This window comes from Tigriopus californicus, chromosome 12 (assembly GCF_007210705.1).
Source record: "Tigriopus californicus strain San Diego chromosome 12, Tcal_SD_v2.1, whole genome shotgun sequence".
NCBI classification, from domain to species: Eukaryota; Metazoa; Arthropoda; class Copepoda; order Harpacticoida; family Harpacticidae; genus Tigriopus; species Tigriopus californicus.
The window spans coordinates 9,708,364-9,727,167 of NC_081451.1; the positions used below are offsets into that span (position 1 = coordinate 9,708,364).

At 40.2% G+C, this 18,804-nt stretch overlaps 1 protein-coding gene and 1 long non-coding RNA gene across 2 annotated transcripts in view; one reads left to right on the top strand and one right to left on the bottom strand.

Moving 5' to 3' along the window:
* On the bottom strand, positions 1-2,790 carry LOC131891341 (uncharacterized). Its single transcript, XR_009374392.1, has 2 exons — positions 2,237-2,790; positions 1-261 (listed from the first exon to the last, which is right to left on the bottom strand). It is a non-coding gene; the product is annotated as an uncharacterized LOC131891341 (long non-coding RNA).
* A 7,664-nt stretch (positions 2,791-10,454) lies between these two features.
* Positions 10,455-18,804, top strand: part of LOC131891270 (cadherin-89D-like) — a 29,458-nt gene continuing 21,108 nt past the window's right edge. Inside the window, exons 1-5 of the mRNA XM_059240800.1 lie at positions 10,455-10,475; positions 12,513-12,671; positions 13,301-13,447; positions 14,679-14,996; positions 15,711-15,839. Of these exons, the coding sequence (XP_059096783.1) occupies positions 10,455-10,475; positions 12,513-12,671; positions 13,301-13,447; positions 14,679-14,996; positions 15,711-15,839 (774 nt within the window). The remainder of the gene's footprint in view (positions 10,476-12,512; positions 12,672-13,300; positions 13,448-14,678; positions 14,997-15,710; positions 15,840-18,804) is intronic.

Genomic DNA, 18,804 nt, shown 5'->3' on the forward strand with positions numbered 1-18,804 from the left:
TATAGAGCAAAGTTTACAAATTTATTGACGCAAAGTCGGAATCACAGAGTATGCCACGTCAAGATCAATCATGCTAGATATAGTCTAGTTACTGAAGTTGTTTTGCTCTCAATCGTCCATCATTTCTTCCTTAGTGGCACAACTTGTGTCCATTTCATGTCATTCTTGGACAACCAGGGATGGGTTAGAGTCGCGTGATACTTGAAGTCTGGTTCGATCTCGGGTATTCCAAATATAAGCTTCCTTGTTGTACTTCAAATTCTGAAATAAACGGTAATTAGTTATTGTTTGACAACTTAATTGGGTGTACCTATGGTCATTCCTGAGAGCAAGGTAACAATTAATTATAGTCAGAGTATCAAAAAGACTTTAAGACACAAGTACAAGCTAATGTTTAACCAATCTCTAGCTAAAGCGCTTTTGATAAACTCGTGATGTAAAAATTCGTCAGTTGTTTTACCGATGTCAATCTTTTGCCACAAAAATGGCAAATATATTTTGCTTTTTCATTGTAACTTGGAATTTTTGCCTGTAAAACGTCCTGTCTTGCTAAAATGCAACACTATATTTCGGTTCTAAACCTGAGATGATTAATTTCAAGCAGAGGCGGAAATCTTCCCGACTTACTTTGTGCTTAGGAGTTGTTTTTGGACACTGGAAAGCATTTATTTTTCCTCTCACACATTTTTCCTTCTACGTCAAAGAGAGTCAAGAGCTTTGATCAGCAACGCTATATGCCAAAATCGACTTGATGGTGAGACGAATCCGTCTTTTGTGCGACCACCACCATCTCTTTCTACGTTCGCTGATCTGAGAATTGTGGATTTCTATGTACCTCCCCGCACTTATTTTTGTGAGCTTGATCTTGAATTACCACGGCCCTGAATTGAGACATCTCAAGTGCGAATGTTGCCTTGACAGGAAAAGTTCAGAGCGAGATGTGTACGGTTAATTGCTGCTGCAATTCTTTTTCTCTCTCTCGTTGTTGTTATCCTGAAAGGGGTTTCGAGAAATACTCGGAATGTATTTTGGGATGCCACGACCAATGCAGAAGCCATTGTTCACCTTCAGCTCCTTGTTCTGGTCTAGATACACATAAAAAAGGTCACATGGTCTCTTTGTTTCCGTCGTTCTCCGTACAATTGGTCCGACATTCAAGCCTCCCTCCAAGGATCTCACACGGTTGTTTGACAAGGCGAGGTTTTGTCACATCCACCAACAAGCCAATCTGAACCAAGAGGATCCAAACGAGTGAAAGTAGTACGGCAAAGCGGAGAAATGCATCTGTAGTTTGTAAAGAGCCTACTTGTGACATGAAATGTAGGAGAAATGTACGCCATATTAAATGAAATAATGGTGATTTTTAAGCCCTCTTGCTTCTAGCTCCAAGTGGCAGACTTAAATTCTGGTTGAGACACGAATTGCAATAGACCATTCAATTTTTATTGCATTACTTAAAAAGAGTTGGTTTGGTTTGCGATGAGGTCGATTAGGAATAATTGATTCTTAGATGGATTTGCACTTGTGGAGAAGATTTAAAAAAAATACTTATTAAGTAGTTAGGACTTCATATGAGAAGCATTGAATATCATAGTTGTAGTCTAGATTTATTTCTCCTTTTTGTCAAGATAAAAAGACTAAATTGGGTGGCATTTTAATACCTCTAATATCGAGGAGGCCAATTTATTGTGATTATTGTGATGATTTTCTACCAACAAGTCAGGCTGGACAAAATTCTGGAAACCCTTAGAATTCAGAGGCGAAATAGTTCACTATTCAATTTAGTGTATGAAATAGGACAATAACATAAAATTCAAAAGCAAAGGTAGTTTCAAACTCAATCCAATCCAATTTGAGTTGGGTACAACCCTAGTGTCTGAATCCTGATTCATACCGACATGTTCTCATGATCAATATATTTTTTTGCTGCTAATTGATTTCACTCAAGCTTTTATTTCTTCCCTCGCCTTAAGGAAAACGAATGCTATTTACGTCCAATAACAAAAGACGCCAAGAACTCTACGTAGTATACGAAATGTACTATTAAGCGACCTTTACAACAACATTCGTCAATCCTCACCAATAAATAAAAGTAAAGTGGTGACTACGTATGTGACATAAATATTCATAACGCATCTCAAACGGAATTACAACATTGTTGGATAATCAAAATTGTGATTGAGCAAAGCCAATACCAATGCCAAAATATGTGGTCAATAGATTATTCTACACTCACCAATAGACAGTAATAGATTTTCTGATCAACCCTTGAAGAGCATAAATACCCTTTCAAGGAAATCAGGCCGTCCATGATTTGAACACGTGGGGGTGAATGCGTCCGTGCAGCTCTCAAAGGTATGAGTACGTACATGAGAACGTAGTTTCTTGTCGTCGATAGGTTTCCAATGCATGCCAGCCAGAGCTTCACCTTTCAGCCAAAGGTTGGATGAATTTTGCGTGACAAATAAATGCCAATACGCCGTTACACTTTTACACTCGTCGAGCGACATTAGTGTGAAGCGTGAAGGAGCCAGCCTAATACACAAATGTATGGTTCCATCGAGAGCTCTTCAAAACACTCGCTTCAGAGTCTATACGTTCCGAGTTGATGACGTACGAATTCGAATATTTCGTTCCTCAATGGATTGATCGGGTTCCACTTGAAGGAAGAGAAGACAGTCCAATGAAAAGTTATTAGTGGCCATACATTGTGGCTCGTCACTTTCCCAGGATAGCATTGATTTGAAAACGGCTAGAGGGTCAGTCTTCCATTGATCACGTTTCTCGTGAGTCGGAAACGCGTCACTCCTTCCCTCTAGCTCAAATCTTAAGTCGTACGGGGGGGATTCCATCACATCAAAGTACTTTGGCGAAAAAAGAATAATATGTAGTGCTGGGGCGAGTTCGGACTCGAGTCTTTTAGAAAGGACTCAAATCCGGACTCGTCAAAAAAATGGTTTTTTATTCATTTATTTAAATTTTGCAAGACGAGTCTTTCCGCTTGACCTGACTCTAGTAAAAGACTCGAGTCCGAAGTCAGCAACTCCAGCAAAGAGTAAAACAAATCAGAGGACTCATACGAGTCTAACTTTTGCCGGACTCGCCCCAGCTCTAGTGATGTGTATACATTTGTGTTTTTCATCTTGATGCCAAACTGACACCATGAAAAAAAAAGCCGAGTCCTTTGTGTGAGAAAAAAGGTGCGGGTAAAAGGAAAACAATATTTCCCATTTAACACGAATAATTGAAATCAATTTTGGAAAGTCCATGAGGCATAACTTGAACTTGAATTTTAATTCTGATGGGGATATCAGTGCTATTCCTTTTACATTGATCAATTGCAAAAATAAGAATATGCGGCTGCAAAACCGCTGGAATGCCCCTCGCAAGTCTTGTATTTGAACCGACCGACGATATTGAGGGTTTAAGGTGTTCAAATTATCTCCATTCTTTCGTTGCAATCTGTTCATCTGAGCCATTGGTGGCCTATAGAGTGCTATGCTCTTGTTGTGGTTGTGACCGTGCACTCACAATGCAAGGTCGCCTAATAGAGATCACTTTACCCCTCACCAAATTGTCGGCCCATTTCGGTTCACATCCTCGTCACTCCCGATCAAACTCCAGCCGACTTCTCTCTTGACGAAGCGGGTGAAATCCACCGAAATCCGGTCGATCGCAGTTCGCACCCGCCGCAGAGTCAAAAAGACGTCAAGAACTATTATCCGCAACTACTGTACCCCTCTGGCTCATGTACATGCACCTTTCATTGCAAACATATATGGTGGGTTGTTTATCTATCCCGTCACCTTATTGGACTAGTTTCAAGAGGGGTTGGTTACCGGGTCGATACTTCAGTAAGCCACGTGTTAAGGAGTCCATGGTAAATATGGAAGGTGTTGCTTTTTCCGCATTCTGGATGGCAAATTTGCATCTATTCCACGATGAGGGCGGGCTGACAATAGGATATATATTAGCTTTCCAGGACGTTATGGACACACCTCGCAGGTTTAGTTACATTAGATTGCAGCGGAAGGAGGTGTTCAGATCCTCGGGGTGTCTTGGTAATCAAGTGATTAACTGAAACATGGATGATGAGACTGATCTTCCTCTTGACGAGATGAGATGATGGAAGCCCACTGCCAGAGATTACCAAAACCTGCTTAATCGGCTTGTCATTCCGAAACATGCACGTCACTTGACTCACATTTGAAAGAGTCACTGGTCACATTAACTTTTTTTTTGCTTGAGAGCAAGCTTGAGCTTCAACACTCCATGAAAACTTTTTCAGGGTTAAAGCATCCTTCCTTCTGCGAATTCTTGTGCCGAAGGAAGGCTCAAAACAATGGTCAAATGTACATGCTAGAAAGGGTTTTCAGAATCATTCCGAAACAACCATGAAGATATGAACTCTATTTCCATTTGATGCCCTATATGTACTTGGGATGGGTTTTTACACATTTTAACGCTATTTTCTCTGAGTATGCAAGGCCATGTTGACTAGGTTTGGCGACCATTATTTTACGCAGTACTGCCTTTACTTCGTAATACTTCGCTCTTGTCGACTTTTGGTGATTTGACATTCTTTAAAGACTTTTTTTTGCTACCAATTGTTGTGCTAAAAGATCAGCAAGTTGAGGGGGGACTTGTGTTTTTAGCTTTAAAAAACGCAGTTGACTAGGTTCGGTGGAAAAGTGGTTGTCGACGTTCCGCACTTAGCTCTAAGTATTTCGCTGTGGTCATCCAAACTTTGCTAACTTTTGGTGAATACGTCCAAGCAAAAATCCCCTTGTCTATGGTGTGGTTGGAAAAATAAACAAATCAGATTTAGATCTTTTCCATCTGAAGATGAGAAATTGGCAGAAGAATCGCTTGTGACATCTCAGGGACAGCCAATGAAGCGAAAATGCTGAGTTTGTGGCAATGAGTTCGTTAGTGGTGAGATGTCAGAGCATCACCACGATGATACTTTAAGCTATTTGCACGACGTCCAAGTACGTGTGTAGGTCACAAATGCAAGCCAAAAAAGCACGACGTGTGACAAAGTGACATTTTCATCAGATACGTACCACATACCACGACTCATCCCCACGGTCATTTTTTTCTTGAGTTTCCGTCCGTAGTCTGATTGGACGTCACTAACTTTTAGTAAATGCATCTGATATTTGTAACGGAAGGGGAACATATCCGTTAGGAGCGGATCTGCGTCGACATCTAAAACCACCTTTCAATCATGTTTGCCCAGATATCGCAATGGATTTTTGATGCTCTTGCGGTTTGGTTGCACTCTGGAGGCCCACTCACTCATTTTTGCCTTAATTCGTGCTCAAATCAGGAAACGGCCTCTTTGTTCTGGATAACTTGGCTTGGAAACGGAAGAAAACATGCACCAGGGTTGCCCAAATTGGACCCTCATCTTTGGATGTGTTTGGAGAGAAAATTGTCGATTAAGTTTTTTCCCAATTATTATACATTCAAAAGAGTGTACCTTCCTCGGCGTGTCAGTGTGTTTGCGTGTGTGTTGATTTGCCGAGGACGTATCTGGGAACCCTGATTGGGTGGAGTTTGTCATCTTAGCTTAATGGGCGCCTCTGAGACGGAGAGGATTTTTTGGGGGCTTCGGATCATTAAATAATGGGCATGAACAATGGCACATTATATGAAGCTGGTGTAGAAAATAGTGGACTTGTGCAGCTGTCAAATTGACATTAAGAAGATTTCCCTGTCTCTGAGAATTCGCCAGAAATGAATGGGCTTGTGCGTTGAATCATGATTCTGAGACAAAGAGAGCGATTGAGGACTCCCCAATTGCAGGTCAAGGGTAAAAAGATTTACTAACAAGTTTCTAAATCTCTTTGTTCGCCTTAATTCCTAAGCAAGCAGACGACGAGCAGGAGAGGGAGGAGGATGTGCAATTTGTAATTATTTAGTAATTAGAACATCACGACGATAAGGAAATGTCGAGGCCCATGTCTCTTGAAGAAGGAGAGATGAAATGTGCACAAAGCCACGTTTCAGATGACACTTGAACCATGTAAACAGGTTGCCTGTCATTTAGCGACTGAGACTTGCCTCGAAAAACAGTCAGCCCCCGTCGGAAATAGAAAATTAGCCCAGAAAAACTGTTGACGGAACAACCAACACCCACAACTAAACATGTTGGAGCTAACCTCCAGAGTCGAAGCAATTCGTCATATTTACGCTAAAAATATGGTCCCTTATTTTTTGGGAACTGGCTATTTTGATCTTTGCTGATTGGCCCATTTCGCAAGTGAACTCTCGTAAATACTCCTGGCTGGTGGGAACAAGTGATGTTTTCTTTCAGCTCTCAAGGTTAGACATCTCAATCTATTTGGCTAAGGAATCAGCCGATTCGTAATTATCAGCTGGACGTAGTGGTCATCGCCATTGTCCCGGTTTGACGTTAAAAGTGGAGGAGAAGAGGGACTTCCTGGAAAATGATGGGGCACTTTCTGTGAATCGGATTTTTCATCTTCCCTTTCAGACCTCTTACTGTACTTGGAAGCGCCTTGACAGATACCAAAGAGAGTGAATAGGGTGCCAAAATTCTGCTTTGGCGTCCTAAAAGGAACCATCCTAGCGCCTTCACGCACGTCAGCCTCAAATGGCGTTATAGGGACATTGAGTTGTTGGGGTGTGGAGAATGAATAAAAAACAACAAGAGGTTACGATGCAAATCGCTGTCCTTCGAGTCGTCATCCATAGGAAGCTCAAATTTGTTTCTCGACAAAAACTACTGTTTTATGATGTGATTAAGACGGAGCATTTCCTTTGATTTACACGCAAATGTTTGTTTATTACGCAAACATGTCCTGACAGGTTGTCATCGTCGTAAATAAACACTGACAAATATGTAACCATCATTTCACATTTCTGCCAAATGCAAAGCAAAACTAAATCTAAATATAGGGGGTAGAAAAAAAAATAGTCGATCCATAAACATTTGAATAGATGATTTCAAGGCACACAATTGAAGGGAGTCTGTCTTTCGCCGAGTCTCACCCACAATCGATAACAGTTCTGTTTGCGCCCAACTTGCCTCAAATCCCTTGACAAATTGAGCAATCATGTACCGGTACTTCTTGTTTCTGCCTTGATCAGACATCCATTTCAAGTCAAATTGAGAACATACCATTGCCCTTTGTTAAGCCGATTTTGTTGCACCACCCAACACGCCCACCTCGCCATACCTAAAGATAGGCGAAGAAAAAAAAAGCTCCAATAGATTGCCGAAACATGTAACATTTGCAAAAATAGAGATCTAACTTGTACCAACTTCACGTTAAGTTCACTTTGAATGGGTAAGTAAGCCTCCTGCTCATTTTTGATTTCTCTATGTGTACCTGTCATTTGACATTTTTAGACACCAACCGATCGAAGTCACGGCAACCAGGTCTTGTGTTATATGTGTTTGATAATTTATCCCTAAGTTAAGTTCACATTTCTATTTCAAGCGCTTTGATGAAATGATTGCAAATGTAAGTGAATTCTTTGGAAAACATCCTAAAGATTAGGTAGGAGGTCACTTTTTCCATTGTCTGGAAGGGCTAAATACGCGAAATTTATGTATTTCTAGTCCGCTCGTCGAAACACAAAAAAATGTCCGGAGAAGGTGCAAAACGCTAATGATAATATTCCGATCAAACTTATGGCAGAAAGCGCAAGATTCGCACGAAAACACAACATATGGAGGCCCTGCTCAAAGCAGACTTTGTGTCTAACACTCCTAGTTTAATCAATTCAAACATGACCAATGTTATAGTTGAATTAACCTTCAAGCCAATTATGATGTTGTCCAATTTCTGGACATTATGAGCCCCAAAATCGAGCCTAGCATGGAGTCCATTAATTAAAGTGAGGCCTATTACTGTCAACCTTGAGCTCTCAGACCAGGGAACCATAGCGATTAGGGACAAGTTATGTGCCTCTCCTGACATTCCGGCGATTCGAATCACTTAATTTCTTATCCAACTTTTTGGTTGTAATTGCGAATTCGTGCCCGTGCCAACTTTACAATTTTCCCGACTCAGCACATCTCTGAAATGTTCTTTCCTGTCCAAGATTGGTGGTTAGTACGGATCAAGAAAATGGTTGTGGTAAATTGTCATTGAACGAATTGACACAAAAACAGATTCTTTGGGCTTATGAAACAATAACACTGGTTTCATCCGGCTGCTTCTCCAATTTTAACATTGGTTTAATTGTTTTTATCCACCAGCATCAATCCACAATTCAGTCTCAAGGAGAAAGAAAATGGGGCTAGGAAACTAGGATAATGTTATGTTTTATTAGTATTATGACGATCGAACAAAATTAATGAGGACTTGAACTTTATCATTTGTTTTGCTGAAAGTCTACCTGAAAAATACCTTAGCGGTAGGTTCAATAAAAAATGAATGCATATGTTACGAGCAGCCACTGGAGAAGAACAATTTAGCACTCATTTAGATTACAAATCCAGATAAAGCAAAGGAGAGGAGGAGGATTGGTAAGACATGAGTAAACAAAAACAGGCTTGCCAATTAAGATTTTATTGAACATCGCCTTCGGTCACGATTTACACCCTTCGAACTATTCAAACAATCAATACTGAGCTCAAGATCTGGGCGTTTTGTGGGGTATCAATGGCAACCCTGTTTGATTACCAGCAGGGATGCTCGTGATCTGGATTTTGAGACGCAAATGACCTTTTCTTGCTAGATCGGACCGATGGCCCACCAGGAAGAGTAGGATTCCCTCATTCACTGGAGAGGAAGAACAATCACTTTATTGGTATCTGTTCACGCAAAACATCGTAATGCAAACATTTAATGGGAGTAAAACCAAGATTCTTGAAAATGAAAATACTTATTATCATAAAGGTTCCAGTCCACCACTGAAAGCAGTCTTCATGGGGGGGGGACTAATTGCTCCTTGAACTTGGACTTGGCACAATGCCCTTGATACAATTTGAAGAAGCACTAAATCATAATCACAACTTAATGCAAACATCCACCCCTCAAAGATAGCCAACATTTTTGTTTTGTAACACGATCGGGAGCATGAAGCTCCACAAGTTCATGCCATTTGGTTCAAATTGAAGTAAGAGATTCCAAGAAAGTGCAACGGGACGTGATCAGTTTTTTTACACGTATGTCACAGATCGGAAGTATCTGATCTACTTGAAAGAAGAGGAATGTGAGCAAGCTGGATTGCACTGACTTCAATGGCAGGTCTCAAATTCTTCCCAGGACGCTTTTTGGCTTCATGTGAGGAAATTTCACGCCCACATCGGCTCAGGGTCGCCCAATACACGAGCTTGGAGTTGGCTAAAGTTGGCTTTGAATGAGTCAACTTGGCGACGCTGATTGCTTTTTTTTGTCAGAGTCCTTGAGTTTTGGACGTCAATCCCTGGCCATGGGAACCAATGTCCGAACTGGCAGCCCTGGATTGGATGCCTCATAATTTGCATTATTTCACAGGAACCCACGTGTGTGAGCTTTTGAAGGATTATTATTGGGAAGTGCGGGGAATCGCTCGCTCGCCAATCGTGGTGTATGCAAATATGAGCGGACTTCCAATCGCATTTCCTCCATGATGTTGATGATTCCAAGACCCCCGGTTTTTTTCCTTTTCACGTCCCTTCCTTGGGTTGCAATCACCGTCAAAAGCGAGCGGATTTCACCCCCCAAAAACAACTTTGGCCAGGTGTTTTCATGGATGAAGCGTTCAAATCCCCGGCAGGTTGGAACTTGGTGCGGCTTCTTTAGCGCACAAAGTTCATTCATTTGTTTCTGAATCATTATCTCCATCATCTTCACTATCGTCATCTGACGCAAGAGGAAGGTATGACTTGTCATGCTGGGCAATAACATTAGTCTCGTTATGATCTGGATGACTTCCTAACATTATCGCGAGACTTCCAAACCGCCCATCCATTCACAAGTATTTTCACACCCATTTCCTACTTCGTTGTTTCCCTGATTTTGAACTATTCAATGTTAGTTTTATAGCACGACATGCTTGCCTAAACCACACACCTTTCGAGGGAGATACCAATCAAATACAAGTACCGTATACAAGTACGTTATTTAGCAACTAAGAAACTCACAATAGATTGCTGCTTATAGGCAAAGGTGTGTGAAATTACCGCTGGAAACTGGGTTGAAGATGCAGAGAGCGGACATTGAACAATGAGATCGCTATCAGATCTTATCGTATTCGTGTTCGACATAATTCATTCTCCTCACCAGGAAGGTAGATGATTTTTCTTTCCAAGTACCTTTTTGAGTCGCTCATCGCCATTTGTGTCAAAGGGGGGCCAAAACACACTGTATCTACTCCAATGAATTCCGTCCTAAATTCATGAACATATTCTCCATCTCAACTGGAATTGGAGGTCCATCTTGGCTCTCTCATTCGTCTTGCAGAGGTCCATAAATCTGAACATGCTAATTATGTCTTGGAATATTCATACGGTATATTTCACCCCAAGAACATGAGAAACGTACACAAGTTCGACTAGGTTGAAGAGAGCACAGCTTAATGTTCCGACAGACTATGATTACTAGAGAACAAGAATATTGCTTTGTTTTTGAGAACTAGATCTTAAATTTTGATTTTCTGAAATAGGGTTTAGTATTGGTTCACGAAGGCTTGTAATTAGAGGGCGGATTTGAAAGTTGTTTTTCATATGCTTTGATGTTGTAGCTGGATTTTTTTTCCGTTAAGGTCAGTCAAAATGACAGTTTTTCCTCAATTTTGTGTTGGAAAAGCAATATTTTCCCTACATAGCACTTTTATATTGTTTCAAGGAAACTTTTAACTACACCGTTACTTTCCAAAGTATGCTCTGTTTTGTTGGATGATTTAGACATAGGGTCAGAAAGGAAGATGTGATAGGCAATCAATTTGGTTTGAAGTAAATGTTAATGTTAGAATATTTGTCAGTCCAAGGGTAAATCTTATGTCAAACTGTACAAAAATGAATGTGATATTTTAGTGTCTCAGGTAGCTATATAGGAACCAAAAGTAAAAAGGATGGAAATAATCCAAAGTTTTCAACAATCTTCCGAAAAAAAAATAATTTCTCACGGAAATTTGATAAAAAAGTACGCCCAGTCATACTTAAACTTGCAAAGCAAGAATTATTGCCAAGAATTCAATATTTCTATGAGCAGAAACACGGAATTTATTATAACTATGATGCATTGCTATTGTTGCATCCAATTTTTTGACTGTTTTCGTATCTTTTTACCAATTTTATGGCTTAAAACTCACTTTCAAATCCGCCCTCTACCTAAATTTTTGCATTCTTTTTATCAATGGTATATAACTCAAATACACAAAATGAGTCTTCTTTATCACTAACAATCAAATGAATCTGCCAGTTCCAATTAACAGTTTTTAAAATACCATACCACTCTCTAATGAACACCAAACCTATAAACCGATTAGCAATTAGCACAAAAGGGCAAATGCTTTCAACCTTTTCCAAACTAATCCTTGTCCATTCAGCATAATTTGATCCACATGCTCTGCCTTAAAGTGCTAAAAATGTGGATGAAATCCTGTCGGACATCCAAATCATCATCTTTATCCATGGCATGAAGTTGTCCGTGAAATATCAGTCTTCGACATTTCCATGTCTTTCTTTCACGCACTTTCGTCCTTGGGAAGTGCTCTTGTTCTAAGAAAGATTACGTTTGAACCAACCAGTCATGCAATGGGTCATTTTTCATTTGCCTTTGATTTTCACCATTATCACGTGCTCAATCTGCCCCCAAAAGTCACCCCATGCGTCAGTGACCCTGAGCACTGGGTTAAGAACACTGCTGAAGAACAGAGACGCAAACGTCTTGGTTATTTATTGGCATTCTTTGATTGGAACTGATGTCCATTAGAAGGAGAGGTGAGACCTTCGGAGAGTGATTTTCTCTCACTACTTGAAATTTGGGGAGTACGTGTGACCCCCCTTGGAGGAAATATTGATGGGGTCATCTTCGACACCAATGAATGAGAAATGCTTCCAAGCTAATTCATCGCTAGCGCCCTGCGTCCTCAGGGATGCCATTATGCCATTTCCGAACAAGTGAAGTACAGTGATTTGAATGTTTGTTAAAAGTGACTAGTTGTGCAGAGGAGGCCGGAAAGGGACCCTAGGGTCTATTCTTTCATTGCTAATCGCCCTCTTCGCGATGAGATGACTTTATAGAGAGCTGAAGGAGGTTGCCGAGATGGTTGGTTGATTGGTCGGCAAAAAAAAAGGAACAAAGTCATCCTGACATGAAAGAACATCAAGGAAGGATTGGCAGGATTTATTTTCCTATTCCTATTCCTAACCCTGCCAGTCGGGTCATTTGTATACACATTTAGCTGGGGAAAGTTGTGGGGGATCCTGTGTAATTGGTTGTGATAAATGGCCAGGGAGGCCCTTTACTTGGACAGATACATTCATAGTTGTGATGGGCTTGACTAAATGTAATGCTTGCACACTTTAACCGTGCTCTCACAAGGTTGTTCGTCTCATTACGATTGCAGCTTGCCAATTCCGGGGACAACGCGGAAAAGCCGGGAAATTCGCTCGAGTCGCCGAGAACGCCACTTTGGGCACTGAGATCTTCAGGGTGTCAGTCTTCCCGCGACAGCGGTTCAATGTCCAAGCCTTGGACGGGGTAAGTAATCCACACGAGATGGCCGATTTGTGCAAATACCATATTTTCAAAACATGAGTATAGGTACGATGTGATATGATAGATTCATTTCATGGGATAATATATATATATATATACATATGACAGTATTTTTCACTTTTTTATGTAAACATTAAAAAGCTTCTATTAGAGCGAATTTTTGCCAAAAGAGTAAGGTGAAAATGACAAACGTCAAGTTATTTTTCAAAACACAACAGAACATATTTGCAATGTATGTTTCCAAACTCCAATATGACTTTGTTATCAAGGTACTTCAAGATTGGGTTCACTAAAAGGAAGAATGTCAAGAATGAAAAAAAAAATCAGCTTAGCTTTTCTTTATTGTTGTAGATATTGCTATTTCACAAGCGATAGTTAACATCCAAAAGCAAAAACTCATTTACGCAAATGCAAGAAATTGCAACTGAAAAACTAACGGCGTCCTGTTCATGAAATGGAAACGAATACCCAGCCGACTCATAATTCATAACAAAATTTCTTCGCTCCTCTGTCGAGCAGGATCCTGGATTAATTAAATCCTCAAGCAGACCGAGAAAAGAAGGTACCGTACATTAAATCATGCCATAATTGCCCCCTCGCTCTCATTTCAGTCGCGCTCAGATGGTTATTTCACATTCCGCGAAATCGACCGCCGTACCGTTGCACTCATTCTGCATCAGAGTCTCGAAGATTTGGTCGACCAATCAGCCCCCATTAGTGCTCTGCAGTTCAGACTGTCTTGTCGGGGAAGGAGCGGTGTAAGTATGCTACATGTGCTTGATATTCATTTCTAACTGGTTTGGTTAAATAGTACCTCCAACATTTTTTTCTCCCTTTTATATTTCATCAACCATCTAGCTACAGTAGACGGAATCAATTGAAAGTCTGGGAAAGAACTGACATATCTTATTCAGCTTATTTGAAATGTGCCTCGGAACATGGATATTTACGGTATATGTATGACAAAATTTGCAACTGTTGTGCAACAATAGTTGCGTAAAATACCTTGGAATTTCCCAAGCCAACTGCAGTACCATATTGTTAAAGCATCCGCTTTCCAACTTACAGATCCCAGTTCGATCCCTGGCTAGCCAAGTTCAAGTTTCTTTGCAAACTTTAAGTTGAATCATGAGTTTCTGCTTTGATAGCTTTAAAAGTGAAATGGGCGAATCTGTGGTCATTCCAGAGGGAGAGGTATCAATTAATGTTGGCTGTCATAGCGGAGCGGAAATATTCCTCAATTGGGATACCCATCATCAGATGGCAGGCCGAGCAAGAGGGCTACCATCTGACTCTAACAAACAAACCATCAAAATCTTAGAATTTCCAAGAAATATTTAACGAGAATGCCACAATAACGCATTGTTGCAGTGATCAGTTGTGGCTAATTATTAATAGTTTCTGATAGAAATCTACGAAAATTGTCGCTGTGCCGGCTTTGAATGTCCTCCTGTACATTGCAATATGCAGGGTGACTGCTTGAAAACTGATGGGCCCTGATTAGAAATAATAACTTTCTGGGCTAACAATCTCAATCAAATATCCTTTAGGAAGTTTAAAGTCAATCCTTTGTGTGTACATTTCTGTGTAAAATGTAAATGTTTCAAACTACTATGAGTACAAAAAGAGTAAGGAGTCTTTATAAGCGCATGGCTTGGTCATGTCATGTAAAGAAATAAGTACTTCACCTTCAATCTGCTTATTCAGATCAGTGAGCGAAATTATGACTCATTATCGCAAGGTTCATATTGTCCAAAGTGATCTTCACGCCTGACTGACACCTTTTCCTTTGAGAATGAGTCGGACTTTTTGGTCCCATGGAATACCAATTCCCTTTTGGTTTTAGCACATTTGTATGCCAATTATGCACTTCTTTTTTTCCTTTGGTAGACTGATGTTAAGGTCACCCTAATTTTTTGACGAAAAGGCACCAGAGCGGGAAATTCAAATCTTTGTCTATTAACGAATCTAACTCTTCTAATGTTTCAGCCTACGGATTACCTCCCTGTAACCGTGTATATAGACGACATCAATGACAACCGTCCGGAGTTCATTGGCACGCCCTATAATGTGAGCCTGGACGAATCGGCCACGCCCGGTTTGACCGTGTTTCGAGGGATCTCCGCCCTTGACCGCGACAAACCGGGCACCGCCAATGCCGCCATCACCTACTCAATTGTGAGTGGGAATAGTGATAGGAAGTTCTCATTGGAGGGACGGAACAGCGTCAAGACCGTCTTGGTCTTGAGGAAGGCCTTGGACTTTGATGCTGGAGAGCGACAGTTCATTTTGACCATCAGAGCACAGGTACATTTTTCAAGCGTTTTAGGAATCAAATAACCAGTAGGAGATGGAAGCAACTGTCTCGAGATTTTTGGAGGTATTTGAACTTAATCGAATTTCCAAATTGCAGTATTGCAGGCTTTAATTTGCGATTTCAAGGTAAAATTTGCGTCACCATTTAGTTTCCTCGGTAACTCCGAATTCGGCGGGCTAATTTAGAAGATTTTGATTTCGAATTCCCAAATTTGTCCTGATTTGTCTCAAAACACTGTAATCAGATAAATTTGAAAGCTAGTTGGTCATAGAAATTTTAGGCTTCACATTTTAGCCATATTCTTAAATGGAAGAATTTATATTTTCTCGACTTTGACACGTGATTAGACCCTACAAAATGAATGGCATTTGGCAATTAGTTTTTTCTTCCTATTTTTTTAAAATTTTGAACAAAAAATGGAACACTGCTCGTTCTCATTAACCCTATTACATTCTTCATTCTTTACAATGATAGTTTAAATAAGCTGGTTCAGCCTTATCCAGTTTTCTGATTCCAATCCAAACAATTGTAAAAGACACTGTGAACGTTTGCTATGGCAAAAAGATGCGATGGAAACCATAAATTATTGTGATAGACCCTTGCTGTCGAGTTGAGAATGTGAGTTCTTGTGTTGGGAAGTCATTAATCTTTCTTGCTTCCAAATTTGTGACAAAAGTTTTCTATTCTTTCTCTCTTTCTGTTAGGATAATGGAAATCCTCCAATGAGTAGCGAGACGGAGCTGATTATCAATGTGAACGATTCTGATGACCTGGGTCCAAAATTCACCGAGAGAAAGTATAAAACCACGATTCAGGAGGATTTTCCGATTAAGGTAAGGCAATCTTCACGGAATATTCATGCTGCGGACAGTGCCAACTGAACCTGCCTTTTTTTGACATACTTTTTGCCACTTAACACGACCACTGTTCTGTGGCCCTTTGGAGACTTCAATGTAGCGTAAAGAAGTACTAAAAGATAAACCAGACGAAATACGCTAGTGCCATATACAGAATAATTAACATCCATAGCAAAAGGGGCAAGATAAAAGGAAAAAGCTTATAAATAGCCTTACTAAATATAAAACGTTATTTTCAGCCTTTGCCATGATGAAAAACAGTAAAATCGTTTTTTCCCCTGAAAACGAGAAAATGAATCTGAATGTAGAAATGTCAACTTTCCTCAATGACGTATGTTTTATACATTTATTAACATTTCAATGCAATTGTAGGATGAAACAAGCCGGCCGATCCCTTTCGTTAAGAATTTGGTTAGATCTGTCAATTGGTAAAAATAATTAAACTGGAAAAAGTCCTCTTTAGAAATATCCAAAAATCAAACATCAAAATTCCAAGCTGAGATATTTATTCAGCCAAGTAGAACTGCATTCCAAAGTCCAACATACCTCGCCTTGAGCATCCTGACCCTCAGAAGAATTAATGGTAATGTTAATGGATTCTTAAACGAGCGCAGAAATGCCACAAAAAAGTGTGTCACGAGTGAAAACCTACGCGAAATCTCCCGCCCAATCAAGAGAAGCTCTGTACTATTGTTCGTTGGTGTGTGGGTTGCTAGCTCGAAACTTATTCTCGAGTCTCGTAGTTCAGCCATAGAGAGGATGGCAAGGGAACAGAGAGAGAAAACCTCTATTGTCTCGGGAGTTTCGTCATCTAAAGCTCATTTAGTGGCCAAATACATATTGGAAGGCATTCGTCCTTGATTGAATCCCTCCTGCCTATTGAAATTGAAGAAGAATCACTCGCGTTGCAACCTGCAATTCAGCTTTAATGAGGCCAGAGGTCTTCTAATTGCTCGGTCGGAAAAAAGAAGTCATATAATGAGAATTCCACAGGATCGAGTCGACTCTCTCAGCTCTTTTATTCGTTTTTCGCTCATAGAGTTAATCAAGCATTTTCGATGGACATGCATCGGATATGGGTAAAAATTATGACTTGTTTCATGGTTGGTTATGTACTTAAAGTAGCATCATTGAGAGAGAAGACGAAAAAATTGTAGTCACAATATTTTTTTTGTTCAATTATTTGCCTTTAGAAAAGAAATCCCGTACCTTATTTTTAAATTCTAGACCCCCAAGTAATGGGTAAAGTAACCATTGGTTTTTTTAAAGTTGTTGGTTTCATCTGAGTTTCTCAAGATAAAACATCAATACCCATAGAGCATACTTAAAAGAGGACAATAAGAAAATTCCTTCTTATTTATCCAGGCTTTAGCCTCCTTATCATTTGTATGATATATTGTAAATCCCCACCTTTATTGCGACTCTCGGTCATGTCATTTCGTAAGATGTCTAAAATTGTGTGCATGAATATTATGCATAAATATCGAAAAATAAATAAACAATGACATGGTCAGAATGATAGAATAGCTGGCACAGACAAGATGACTAGAATTGGATATAGTTCTCTCAAAAGTCAATGTTTGTAATGTTGCCTCACAAAAGAATGGAAACCCCAATTATCCTTCAATGTTTAAATGCTGCTCAAATTATTTCGCTACAAAGTTGATCATATTTCTCCTCAATTGCAAATGAAAACAACCCTCCTCCTGGAGCCCTCTGCATTTTCCGAACTGAAATGTTCAAGAAAGACAAAAATCCCAGAGCAAAGAGTGATTGGATCATCGACTCCCTGATCATTAATGAATAAAATGAGTGGTGTGGTTGACAGGCTCAGTGGCTTCGATTTCTGGGCAAGTAATGATTGGTTTGCTCAATAATTCTTTAATGATCATGATTACCGTAAACCCCCTCAAAGGAAGGAAGCCCCCAAAGCCAAAGCCATGAATGGGAGATTCGAAAATACCTTCAATTTCCAATTTCCAATTGTTTATCTTCCCTCTGAAAAAAGAAAGAGAGGCACGCACACAATCATCACCATCAGAACTTGCTAGTTGCTCTCAAACTTGAAGGGCCTCTGTCAATGGGTGGTTGATAAGTATTCGCCATTATCATCATCTTTGTTACTACTTCCTCTCAAGATCGATTGGAGGTGACTGAATAGCGTTTTGGGTCTGGTTGACAAACCAAACTTGGGCAGTCGGAATAGGCAAATTCCTTGATTGACTTCCTCCCCATCCCTATTCTCCATTCATCATCGCCGATTTGGCAACAAGAGTCATCAATAATACACGGGGAAGAGCGGATAAATTGGGAGAAAAATTGATTCCAAGGCCACACGTGGCCACCCTGTCAAACCGTTTGATGGAACACCTTTCCTTGAACCAACTTCACTACGTCCAAAGATATTGACAATTTCAATATACCACATTCACCAAAGGGAAGGAAGCTTAAAGACCGCGATGCAATAATGCGTCACCCTGAACTGTCAAAGTCTGAAACCTCTAGCGGTGAATATATGAAACAGTGATGGGAAAAGACAATATTTAAGTGTAATACGAATGTGCTTTATTGGCGTGTATGTGTGATTTGTCGGCGTCTCCTTGATGGCTTTACAACTGGGAATCAGTTACCTTGAATGAAAGCGCGCTGGAATGGCAAGGAAATTGAGAAATCGTCAAATCATTAGATTGTTCTCGCAATTGCACGCACTCGCTCACTCGTTGGCGTTTTTTTTTCTTTTTGCCTCCTTTCAAATATCCAAGGGTTCTTTTGCATAATTGGTGTTGAATAATTAATATTTCATTCACGGAGAGAGTGACTGAGGAAAACCATAGGTCCATGACATTCAGCGGGCGTTGCTGAAACAAAGTGTAAAAGCGAGCCTTGATTGAAAAAGTAACCAATACAAAAACTCCCGGGATGACACAATTCAAAGGGAGGA